Consider the following 12,507-nt stretch of genomic DNA (forward strand, 5'->3'; position numbering starts at 1 on the left):
CAAATTAGTCTTTATTTTCGGGGATCGGATTTGGCCTTTTCTTACCACCACCTCAAACCCGGAGCTCCAAATCATTCTCGGTTTCTACACCTCAGCCCCCACCAGAGTAGGCTGACTTTGGGTCCCGGCCGCAGCCATCTCCTAGGGAAAGAGGCAGGAGGAAGAAGAGTTTGGGGGTGATCTCACCCTTTGGGACTGGGCGTTTTACAGACAAGGGTGCGAAGCATCCCCGGCCAGACTGCGGCGACGGCCCCTGCCCCGCCCTTCGCTGCAGTCCTGGCAGGACTCCCAGGGGCGGAGGGGAGGGGTGGGGTGCAGAAGATTCTCTGCAGGGCGGGGTGGGGCAGGATTGGAGGATCCGAGGTGCGGGGAGGGCGGGGCGGCTGCCGCATCTCCCGCCGCCCGGGCGGAGGCAGTGACTCCACTGCACCATCGCCCCCCGCCCCTGGAGCGCGCCCTCCTTTCCCATCCTCCCGCCGCGCTCCCGGGACTCGGCTTTTCCCCCCAGCAGCGGCGCTTCGGCTCCTTCCGGAAGCCCTCGGCCCTTTCCGTCGTGCCATCGGGAAGCGAGCCGGCGGGAGCTCCGCCCCCTTAGCTCTGCCAGCGCTCGCCCCCGCCCCTCGCGCCGCGCCCCGGCGCTTCCCCCACGCTCGTGCCCGCCCGCCACCGGAACGCGCGTGGCCGCCTATAAAAGAGGCGAGACGCGCGCGTCGCCGCCACTACCCGCTGCGGAGCGAACGGCGAGGCGGGAGGTCGCGGAGGCGCGTCGGTTCCCTCAGCAACCCCCATCCCGGCGCACCCACCGCTTTCACCCCGCAGGAGCCGGTGAGACGGGGAGCTGGGGGGAAGGAGCAGGGCCCGAGGGCCGCCGACCCCTGGGCGGGGAGCCGGGCAGCCCCTGGGGCGGGGCGGGCGCGCGGACAGGTGAGCCCGGCCGGCCTCGCAGCTGCCTCCGACGGGCGGGGACCTGGCAGGCGGGCCGCGACCGGCCGGGGGGAGCGTGGGCTGGCGAGGAGCCGCCCGGCCCAGCCTGGGCGCCGGCCGCTGGAATGTCATTGACTGGGCGGAGGTGGAGGGGGGAGGCGAGGCCAGCGGGTCGGTCCCCTCTCCCCCACCCCCAAGCCTGGCTGCGACCCCGCCCTGCCCCATCCGGCTGCGGCAGGTGGGGCGGGGGCCGCTGGCGGGATCCTCACCATCCCCCTTCCTGCGGAGCGCTCCCCCAGCGCCCCCGATCGCCTGCCTCGGCGGGGAGCGACTTCTGCAGCTCCTCTTCCCCAGTCCCCACAGCAGTGCCGCCCCAACCCTTGAGGGAGGAAGAGCCGAGAGCATAGAGGAAAAGGGCTCTTTGACCTTAATTTCATCCACTGTGGCGATTCTTGGCCTTCTCTCTAGACGCAGAAAGGTCTGAGACCGGCCATCTCCTTTTCCTTCCTCGTAATAAACATTTCTTTCCTACCCAGTTGTGATTTGCTTGTAAATAACAGGTAGATGCGGCGTTTCTTTGTATTGAGACTCAAATCCAATAACTTAATAGCTTACGAGTTATTCCCCTCCCCCTCCCCCCCCCCGCCCCACCCGAGACGGGGGTCCTTCGATTCGAGGACATTATATTATTGGTCAAAAATTCTACAGCCACGCCAGTGTTGACTGATAGAGCAGCCTTTTGTTTGTAAGCTAGTCCTGCAAATTTGACAAGATGCTTCCTAAAAAAAATTGCCTTTAAGAGTCTCTTTGATGCATTGGGACAGAATATTCTAAATAAGGGGCTTGTTAAGGTTAAGGGTTGCATATGTTTTAAATGAAAAGCCTGAATAGCCCAGAATGCTGGCTTGAGATGATTGAATCGCCCCCAACACTTTTGTCAAATCTCTTTTATATAATAGATTCTAAAATACGTAAGCCCTTTGTTCTGTCTTCATCACAGCATTTTAGAAAAACTTAACCATCGTGGCTGTTAGAGAAGAATAGAAAAGAGACCCTCTGAAGTATTTTAATAATATGTGGAGAAATTGCGGAGTCATAGCAATTGGACCTAAGTAAAACAATGTATCAAAGATGGAAGGGTTGGGGGTGTCTTGCAGCCAGGAAACAGAAAATCTTAAGAAGAGCGGTGGGAATACTGAGCTGTCTGAAGCTATTGAGCCAAGGTTTCACCTCCTAAACTCCTTAACCTTTTGTTTCTGCTAATGTCTTAGATTTTCAAAGGTCGAATTGAAGTCAAAAGTTTAAAAATGTGCTGTAGGGGGAAAAAAAATGTGCTGCAGTAAGGGCCTCTGCAGGAAATTAACAGAAAGCCTTTTTTAGTAACTGGGCCAATAATGACTCACTGGGACCCTCAAAGTGTGTTAGCTGTTATCTAGGGACCTCCACGGAGAGACGAGCCTTCAAAGGAGGATTTGCCCTGTGCCGGACAGGTGTGAAGCCGTTCTTAGAGTAATCCATCAATTGGTAACATCCTGGGGTATGCTTTTGGTCTTGGCCATGGGTTTTGTAGCAAACTAGCGTTTGGAGAAATCGGGTATGTCTCGGGTTCTAATATGAACTTGTCAAATAATCTGATGGATGGGTTTAGGTGAGGAGAGCAGGTTTTTTTTTTTTTTTTTTTAAGATTTTATTTATTTATTGGAGAGAGAGAAAGCATGAAAGGAGTGAGGTCAGCGGGAGAAGCAGACTCCCTGGCAAGCAGGGAGCCTATGTGGGACTCATCTGTTCCACGGGGACTCCAGGATCAGGACCTGAGCCCAAGGCAGTCGCTCAACCACCTGAGCCACCCAGGCGCCCCAAGATCAGGTTTTTAAATTCCATCTTTCTTTTGGTTCCCTTGGTCAGTATTTGCTCTATTTTCCCTTACCTGCCTTCATCCCAAAGGGAGGGGCTGACTGCAGACCCTGAGCAGCGAGTCCCATGCGGTCCACAGCCCTGTCACTGCTGAAGCTGCACGAAGGCTAGTGGGCAGGAGGCCGGCCTCGTAATCAATCCTCCATGGGCTATGCAAGGACTCCGCTAGCTATGCGGTCTGGGCTGCCGCAGCTGTGGTCAGACTAGGTAGCAGACAGCACTGTGCTCATGGCAAGTGCTGACTCCGGGAATGCCGGAATGCCGAGGAGGGAATGCGAGGAGGAGTACAGAGCTGATCGCTTTTGGGGCCGAGGCCCTGGCGGGAGAGCAGCTGTGTTATTAATTCCCTTCCACCTTTTTTTTTTTTTTTTTAAGATTTTATTTATTTGACAGACAGAGATCACAAGTAGGCAGAGAGGCAGGCAGAGAGAGAGAGAGAGAGAGAGAGAGGAGGAAGCAGGCTCCCTGCAGAGCAGAGAGCCCGAATCAGGACTCAATCCCAGGACCCTGGGATCAAGACCGGAAGGCAGAGGGTTTAACCCACCGAGCCACCCAGGCACCCCCTCTTCCACCTTTTTTGCATATTCCTCTTGTATGGGTTTTGAATAGGAAGTAGTATTTTAGTAAGGACGCGTACCTGTAAAGGAGGCCCAAGTCAGATCTCTATAGATTGAGTTCGTTCTTCTCATGGGTCTCTCTCTGTTATTTTATGACTGAATGGAAGGGGATTTAGAAATTGGCTAGTCCTGGGAGTCTCAGTTTATTGGGCGGTGGCTCTGGGGAGGGCGTATTTAGTGTTAGAAAGCATATTCAGTATCCTTTATCTGGAAAGTGGGGAAACTGAGGCCCAGAGGGGGTGTAACTTGGCTGAGGCAGCACATCTAGATCACCAGGAACCGCTAAGGGGCCAGACAGAGAACTTGAGTTCTCTTTCCACATTTTAAATCCCTGGTGGGGTTCAGAAGGAAAAAAAAAAAAGAACAAGAAAAGCACAGGGAGAACACCAGGAATGTGGTTTTTTATTTGTATTTCGTATATCCTAATGGTCTGTTTTCTTCATTTTGACATTATTTTGTTCAGTTTGCCCTTAGAAGCTTGTTATCTCGCTCTTCCCCCTCCCTCTTTAGACTCCACATTCCTCCATCATGTTGTCATCGTTTCGTAAACGCAGAGTCCAGGTATTTGACCAGCATGCAGGAAGCGGGTTGCCTTTTTGGTTTTGCCTGGCTTGCCGTGAAGACACATTTGTGGCAGAGGTTGAATGATCTAAAGAGAGGGGGAGAAAACTCTGCCTGCATGACCTTTCTGTTAAGCCAGTTGGTTTGGGTTGGGGTTTTTCTCCATTGTTTTGTTTTTTTTTTTTTTTTTGGTGTTACGTGAACAGAAGTCTTAGTACATTGATTGTAAAATTTCCAAAGCCTCCTGCTTTTTGCCTTCCTCTCTTTCAGGCATGAATACATTAATTTCTTCTCACCCTACTGGTGTTTGCATGTAATGTTTGCTGATTTTTTAATTGATGGTTACTTGGTTCTTAAGAACCAAGGGACTAAACAGATTATCTTAGCTATTTGGAAAAAAATAATCTGAAAATGTGTCGTAAAAGTAGTATTTTTAAATTTGACAAATATCATAAACTTGGGTTTGTTTCCTGTTCCCACCGGCTTATATTTCCTGCCACAGGCCTTGTAATGAAATGGAGCTTGCGTTTTCTTGGCTAAAAAAAGCTCCCTGTATATATTTCATTTTGTAGTTTTTGAATGTTTGCTGAATTGGACCTTTTTGAAAAAGAAAAATGCTTAAAATTAATGTCTCAATATCCCATAAGGAGAAATACAAACTTTGCGAATTTCTAGTGATTATGGGTGATAAATCCAAGGCAAGCCCTTTTATAAATCAGAGTGGTGAATTGGCTGAAATGAGGTTTATAAAAATGGGCCACATTTTAACCTTTCCCTGTTTTGATTGTCAGAAACAATATTTTGCACTTAAATACCTCTCATCTGAATTTTACAGGTTAACAGGTAAGTCGCAGCAAGATAGTATTTGGGAAGCATTCAGAAGTAAGTTTTCTCAACGTTGCTCTGCGTTTCTGGATTTTGATGCAATGCAGTATGAACCTTTTGCTTTCTTTTTTTTTTTTTTTTAAGATTTTATTTATTTATTTGACAGAGAGAAATCACAAGTAGGCAGAGAGGCAGGCAGAGAGAGAGAGAGGAGGAAGCAGGCTCCCTGCTGAGCAGAGAGCCCGATGCGGGACTCGATCCCAGGACCCTGAGATCATGACCTGAGCCGAAGGCAGCGGCTTAATCACTGAGCCACCCAGGCGCCCCAACCTTTTGCTTTCTTAAAGCTAAGTCCCTGCTCACCTCTGCAGAAACGGGCCCATGAGGTGAAGTGAGTTAATCAGTCTGAAGGCTGACATGCAGATCCACAGAAGCAAAACTAGTTTTTATTCATGGTTGAAACTCTTCATTTTTGTACTATTTACCTCGCTACTTCCCATCCGCTCTGCCGCTGAAATCTGCAGCAAGGCTGGTTAGCGGCTCATTAGCTTGATGTGGGACTCCACTGCCGGAACATGTTAATGGGTGCTAAAGGGTTCTTCCGTGGATTGTTCTCCAGAGAAGCCCGTCCATATGGGTGGCTGTAGTTCCGCTTGGCACCTGTAAAATTCGAGAATGGGTTGGCTTTCGGAGCCAGGGGGAAAAACCTGCGTTGTCAGTCCTGCACCTTTGAGCTCTGACAAAGCAACCACGGTAAATCCAAGGGATGGTTTTTCTGACCTTTTGCTTTGGGCGATGTGTATGAATTTTCCCATAGAGCCCAGTGATCTGTTCATCCCCTTAGTCCCCCCAAATCCCTTTGCTTGCAAAAGAGTGTATCTGGTGAAATTGGAGTTCATTGTGTAGTTTTCCAGATGCCTCTTACATCCAGCACGTTCCGTGGCGGAACGGGGGCTTTGTCTCCGTGACTCCTGCCTGCTCACCACCAGTGGCTTCTCTGCTGGGGTTCCACGGGGAAGTTGTGCTGAATTCCTCCGTCCTCCCAAGATCTGCGGGACGGTGCCCTAAACTACTCACTGCAGGTGCCAGGTTCGCTGTGTGGGAGGCATCTGACCTTTGGTCTGAGAATGACTTCCCTCAGCAGTCTTTTCTGTTGCCTAACTCGGAGTCCATCTGTCCGGGTCTCACCCGCCCTCCAGAGACGGACGGATGCCCATGCATAGCAGGGCGGATAGCTTCTGTAGGTGAGGCCCAAGCATTTAAAAATTCCCTCAGTGCCAGGAACTAGCTCATATTGCTGTCTCTTGGCATTGACAAGAAGACAATTTTTATTTAGTGGCTAGGCTTTTCTGTAGGAATCCATTTTTAGATGATAATATGTGTGAATTTGCGTCAGATATGAGGAATCATTCTCGGGTGTGTTACATCTTTGGATTAAGCTAGAACTTTCTACCCAAGGTCCATATCTTTAGACCCCTCTCTTTCTTCCCAGAGATCTGGCAGTATTGTAAGAATGCTGACAAGGTCTTTTTATTTATTACAATAGAGGACATAGTTGTAATTCCTGTTTTATCCCCTGAGATCAATTCATACTCCTTGCTGAATGATGCGGCTAACATTTTGACTGCTGCATTGCAGCATTTATAAATAGCCTGCATCTTCGGTCTTTGCGAAAAATATTAGCAAAAATACGACTTTTTTCTTCAGGATCTTCCATGGGAAGCTGCCCTTGAACATACAGAGAATATATTCAGCGCTTCATTTGCCCTCTGTTTTCCGTGGACAGGGACCTGATTGGCAAAATCAGAGTTGAGGGACTCCTTCGAGATAAGCAGTCGTCTGCCATCCTAGGAAGTTGGTCCCTCTGTGGGTTTTTAGGCAGTTAGTAAAATAGATAGGCTGGTGTGGTTGGAGATTTTTTTTTTTTTAAGATTTTATTTATTTCTTAGATCACAAGTAGACAGAGAGGCAGGCAGAGAGCCCGATTCGGGGCTTGATCCCAGGACCCTGGGATCATGACCTAAGCCGAAGGCAGAGGCTTTAACCCACAGAGCCATCCAGGCGCCCCTGGAGATTGTTTTTTAATGGCACATTTCCCAAAGTCTTCCTTTCTAGCTCTCAAAAGGTGTTAATCCCATTAGGGTTGGGAACCGGCCTGGAACATTCTCAGTGGAGCCCGCCTTATCAGTCAGCTGCATATTTCAGGCCAGGGGTGGAGTTCTTGCAGCCTACAGCCTCGGTCCTGGGGGGGACGTGTTGCTCACACAAGCCGAGGCCAGGAAATTCCACTGACTCCCTCACAGAGTTTTGGGTGAGAGGCTAACACGTCTTCCGGTGGCAGCATTTCTTGGTGATAGGAATATTTTTCCTATTTTTAATATAATCAATGGAAATGACCCATTTCGGAGCAAGGAAACTAGAGTGTCTAAAGATAAACTGGGAGACAGCTCCCTCTCAGGTTAAGGGGTGGGGAACTCTTACTAATGCATCATTTCAGGCTCCTGTAACCATGCAAATGAGGATCCTGCAGGCCCACAGCAGTGGGAGAGCTTTGATGACTTTCAGATGCCCAGCTCCCCAGAGACAGCCAGTGGTGGCTTGGCAGAGCTCCCACCTACTGACGTCAGCTGATCTGCAGGAAAGAAAAGTCCATTATTGCCTGACCAAAGCACTTGGTATAGAATTGACTCGTTCTACTTCACTGGGGTGACAAAGAGGGCCTTTTAGGTTGGTTAATTTCAGCAGGGCCTCGCTGGACTGTCTCCCTGGATTGGTAGAGTCAAATCCACAGGCAGGACCCACGCAGGGGGACTTGCTAAGGTGGTGCCCTTGCCACATTATGTTAGAGATTCTTGGCTTCAACACAAAGGGCTTGCTCCCCAATGTGATTTCTTTGAAATTTCCGTGGCAGCTAAAGGATTTTAGAAATGCAGTGAATCCTGTGTGTGAAGAAGCAGGACAGATGCCCTAAGCATTAATCTAAGGACTCAAACTTTTTTTTTTTTTAAGATTTTATTTATTTATTTGACAGACAGAGGTCACAAGTAGGCAGAGAGAGAGTTAGGGAAGCAGGCTCCCAGAGCCCTGGGATCATGACCTGAGCCAAAGGCAGAGGCTTTAACTCACTGAGCCACCCAAGCGTCCCAGGACTCAGACATCTTGCAGAAGCTCATGTGCACTGTGCTGGTTTCGTACATACCTGCACCTTCCATGGCACATTTTGTTGTCAGAAAATTCTGTGAGGGAGCAAATTAGGCACAATTTCCTGCTGTTTCTTCATCTGAAACCGTTTCCCAAGAGATTAGAACGAAGGAAGTATGTAACTTCTTAACCCTGATTGTTTGCTATCTTAAGACTCATTCTTACAAAAGCAAAATCAATTTTTATTTCTTGATTTAAAAAAAAAATTTTTTTATTCACGTCCTCTCTATACCCAGTGTGGGACTCAAACTCACAATCCTGAGAGTCACATGCGGCACTGGCTGAGCCAGCCGGGTGCCCAATTTTTATTTTTTGAATAATTAATATATCTGCATTCTTCCTTCTCCATCCAAAGTGGTGATGGGAAAAATAACAGTGAAAGGAAGGAATAAGCAAACAGCCACCAGTAAAGGGTATGTTGGGGTACCTGGGCGTCTGCCTTTGGCTCGGGTCATGACCCTGGGGTCTGGGTTCGAGTCCTACATCGGGCTCCCTGCTCTGGGGTGAAAAGCCTGCTTCTCCCTCTCCCACTCCCCCTGCTTGTGTTCCCTTTCTCACTGTGTCTCTATCAAATAAATAAATACGATCTCTAAAAAATAAAAATAGAGTATGGCAGCTGCAGTCATGGGCAGAATCATTGGTTCTGGGAACCAGAGGGTCCCGGCTCACCCCAGGTAGGCTCTGTGACTTGGTTATTGGATGACCTTGTGTCCCCTGCCTACTTAATAATGAAGTGGCAGCAGTTTCTCTGTTTCCAAGTTGCGAATGTAACTGACTCTAATGTGTGCCAAGTGCTGTGGTCAGAGAGGAAGAGGAAGATAAGGTCTTTTTTATATAGTCCCTTAGGAACTCTAAATTTACTAAAGAACCACAAAGACGGCAGGGAGAAAACCTGGCAGAATGTGACGGTCCTCTGAAGAGCATGGGGACAGTGAAGACTGCTGACTGAGGACCGCAGAGAGGACAGGGACAAGGTAGTTGCTCTAGACTTGCAGGGCTTTGTGTGGTGTTCGCTGCTGGAGCTGTGAGTGGGAGAGAACAGTCCTGCCTAAGGGGTACTTCCTGAGCTGGGAAATGGGCCCTGCCAGGGCCTGTAACTTGGAGTTGGCGTGGGAGTTTGATAAGAGATCCGGCTGGAGCAGACCGTGTAGGCGAGTCCGTGAAGTCACGTTTACATTCTAGACCGTGTGGCTGGTGGTGCTCGTGATCCTTGTCAAGAGCCCGGCCGGCAGTCAGCCCGCAGGCACGCTCAGATTCTGCCCCGTTGTGACGAAGTATTGTTAACAGAAATTCCGCTCCGCCGCAAACAGATGTTTACTTTTTTTTTTAAAGATTTTATTTATTTGACAGGCAGAGATTACAAGTAGGCAGAGAGGCAGGCAGAGAGAGGGAGAGGAGGAAGCAGGCTCCTTGCCGAGCGGAGAGCCTGATGTGGGGCTCGATCCCAGGACCCCGAGATCATGACCTGAGCTGAAGGCAGAGGCTTTAACCCACTGAGCCACCCAGGTGCCCCAGATGTTTACTTAAAAAAAAATAATAAAATATTTATCAATTAATTAATTTATTTACCTGAGGGAGGGAGCAGGGGGAGGGGCAGAGGGTGCGTGGAGAGAAAATCTCAAGCAGATTCCGTGCCAAGGATGAAGCCTGACTCGGGGACTCAATCCCAGGACCCTGAGATCACTGACCGACCAGGAGTTGGACGCTTAACCGACGGAGCCACCCAGGCGCCCCCAGACATTTAATTGTTTAAGGGCACCTTCAGATTTTGGTTTCAAGGCTAGAAGATATTTTTTGCAGACACAGCGGTCTGTTGATAACGGAACGGCCTTCTTGAGCTCTGTTTCATCAAGCCCCCCACCCGCCCCACCCCCGCCTCCCCGGCCAAGTGAAGAGGCCACCTCATTTCTCAAAACTGCCATGTGCTCAGGCCCAGATTAGTAATTCCTTCTGCTCAGCAGGCTGACACCTAGTTGCAGACACTCGTTCTCCATTTGCTGTTCTTGTCACAAATCTGGCTTTTCTCTGGAATTCCAGTTTGACAGTATGGAGAGGGTGACTCGGGCGGACGATGGTGCTCTGGCCTCACCTTTTACAAGTGAATTCCCGTGTCCTGCATAGCAGCACCAGCACTCAGCGTTGGTTGTTTTCAACACTTTTCTTAATGGCCGTATATGCCAGAAATCGCGGATACAAAGATTATGGTGCTCCGTCTAATTATACCGTGGGAAGTATATACAAGTGCTTCATAAATCTGCACAAAAGTGTGATTAAATCTGAGGAGGAGGGAAGGAGGGAGTGTGGAGCCCAGCGTGGGGAGGAGGCAAGAACGTACAGCTTACTCCTCTCGGCTGGGCGTTGAGGTATAAATAGGAGTTATCCAGGCAGAGGAGAGGCCGAACATTCTACACAGAGGAGGCCTAGGCAAATAGCTGGGAGTCTGCCTCTTTTTTTTTTTTTTTTTAAGATTTTATTTACTTGTCAAAGGGGAGAAAGAGCAAGCTCATACACAAGCCAGGGGAGCGGCAGGCAGGGGGAGAAGCAGGCTGCAGCTGAGCAAGGAGCCTGAAATGGGACTTGATCCCAGGACCCCAGGATTGTGACCTGAGCTGAAGGCAGATGCTTCACTGACAAAGGCACACAGCGTCTCTAGCTTAAGGTCTTTCTTCTTCTTCTTCTTCTTTTTTTTTTTTTTCTTTTTTTGGGGGGTTTTATTTATTTATTTATTTGAGAGAGAACCTGAGCTTAGGGTTTGGGAGAGGGAGAAGCAGACTCCCTGAGCAGGGAGCCCAATTCAGGGCTCAGTCCCGGGACAGTGGGATCACGGCCTGAGCCAAAGGGAGACACTTAATGACTGAGCCACTCAGGCGCCCCGCTAGCGTGGAGTCTTTCAAGGGAATCCTGTATTTGGAGAAGAAAGTATATTTCAGCATGCCTAGAGGGTAGGGAACGTGGAAGAGAGCTGACACCGGCCTCATGTGCTGGGCCAGATCACCACGCCCTGCTAAAGGGCTGGATCCTTTCCTCCCTCAGGACAGAGCCATGAAAGATCTTAAGGCATAGGAGCGATGTGGCCAAGAACATGTTTCTTTTTTCTTTTCTTTTAACATTTTTATTTTTTTTTAGATTTTATTTATTTGGCAGAGATCACAAGTAGGCAGAGAGGCAGACAGAAGGAGAGGAGGGGGAAGCAGGCTCCCTGCCGAGCAGAGAGCCTGATGCGAGGCTTGATCCCAGGACCCTGAGATCATGACCCGAGCCAAAGGCAGAAGCTTAACCCACTGAGCCACCCAGGCGCCCCAATCAACCAGACTTTGTGGAGAAACAATAATACAACCCAAAGAAGGGGTCAGTATGTGGAGAATCGTTTGGAGACGACGGTGGTTGGCCAGAATCCCCTATGTCCTCTTGGTAAGGAATCTGGTAGCTTTCTAGGAAGGTAGTCCGAGAGTGGATCAGGTCTGAAGGATGCTTTGTTGCCACCTCTTGAAGCTGATTTCATCCCTAAAGAGTTAAAAACAGTGACCTCACCTGGGTTCCGTCCCAGCTGGATGCTGGGAGCCGTCTTCCCTGCGGTCCCGGTCCCTCGCCTGCTTCCTGTCTCCTGTTAGCCCAGCCGGGTGAGCCAGAAGAGCTCTCAAATGTCTCCTGGCCAGCACGGTTTTTATACCGTATATAAATTACGGGGCAGCAGCCGGAGGGGCTAGAAAGTTTATCTGCTCTGCTTTCCCACCAAATCTCTGAATCTTCTGTAGAATGGAATTTGACCTCCGACAGGTTCTGAGATGCCCCATTTTCACCTGCCATTTTTAGTCCTCGTCGGGAACCGAGGCACAGGAAAGTGCCTCGCACAAGGTCATGTGGTACTGACACATTTAGAAGCTCTTTTTTCTTTCTTTCTTTCTTTCCTTTTTTTTTTTAAAGATTTTATTTATTTATTTGACAGAGAGAGACATCACAGTAGGCGGGGGCGGGGGGGCAGGCTTCCCAAGGAGCAGTGAAGCCAGATGCGGGGCTCCATCCCTGGCCCTTGGATCATGACCTGAGCCGAAGGCGGTCGCTTAACCGAATGAGCCACACAGGTGCCCGATTTAGAAGCTCTTCGTCAGCAGTCTGTACCTCTGTCCCGCTGTGGTCCGTAGGTTAGAGGAATCAGGCTTACTCCTGAAGAGCGTGGGGTGCCTCTTCTGGGTTTTGCCCACCTATAGTTCAGGTTTTCTTTTTGACGTGAGAATTTGGTGAAAGTGTCCAGAAATCTGGGGTTTTAAGTTAGGGCCAACTGAGCACTGTGGGGAGTGCTGCTTCCTCCCTCAGCCTGCCCTTGTAGCGAACTTGAAACTGATGCTGAACGCCAGTGTGCCGTCCATGGGAGCAGGCGGGCGGAGGGCAGGGTAAACCTGGCACCACCCCTTCTTGTTCTTGTGTTTAGATTTCTGGTTTTGAGTATCTCATCAGATCCAGATTT

The 12,507-nt window shown here is 49.7% G+C and overlaps 1 protein-coding gene and 1 long non-coding RNA gene across 27 annotated transcripts in view; one reads left to right on the forward strand and one right to left on the reverse strand.

Moving 5' to 3' along the window:
• The first annotated feature begins 402 nt into the window (after nucleotides 1-402).
• Nucleotides 403-12,507, forward strand: part of SPTAN1 (spectrin alpha, non-erythrocytic 1) — a 61,703-nt gene continuing 49,598 nt past the window's right edge. For 12 of the 26 annotated variants that reach the window (XM_082695798.1, XM_082695811.1, XM_082695806.1 and 9 more), the window contains exon 1: nucleotides 582-825. Coding sequence is in view for 1 of the 26 variants with exons in the window: in XM_082695787.1 (XP_082551913.1) it covers nucleotides 3,984-4,016 (33 nt within the window). In the remaining 25 variants the exon portion in view is untranslated. Of the gene's footprint in view, nucleotides 826-3,965; nucleotides 4,017-12,507 lie in introns of all 26 variants that reach the window. The other 14 variants (XM_082695795.1, XM_082695804.1, XM_082695792.1 and 11 more) reach the window with 7 other exon arrangements.
• Nucleotides 2,587-6,833, reverse strand: LOC309846615. The gene is made up of 2 exons (XR_014302013.1): nucleotides 5,172-6,833; nucleotides 2,587-4,955 (listed from the first exon to the last, which is right to left on the reverse strand). It is a non-coding gene; the product is annotated as an uncharacterized lncRNA (long non-coding RNA).

Source organism: Mustela nivalis, assembly GCF_964662115.1.
Source record: "Mustela nivalis genome assembly, chromosome: 13".
Lineage (NCBI taxonomy): Eukaryota > Metazoa > Chordata > Mammalia > Carnivora > Mustelidae > Mustela > Mustela nivalis.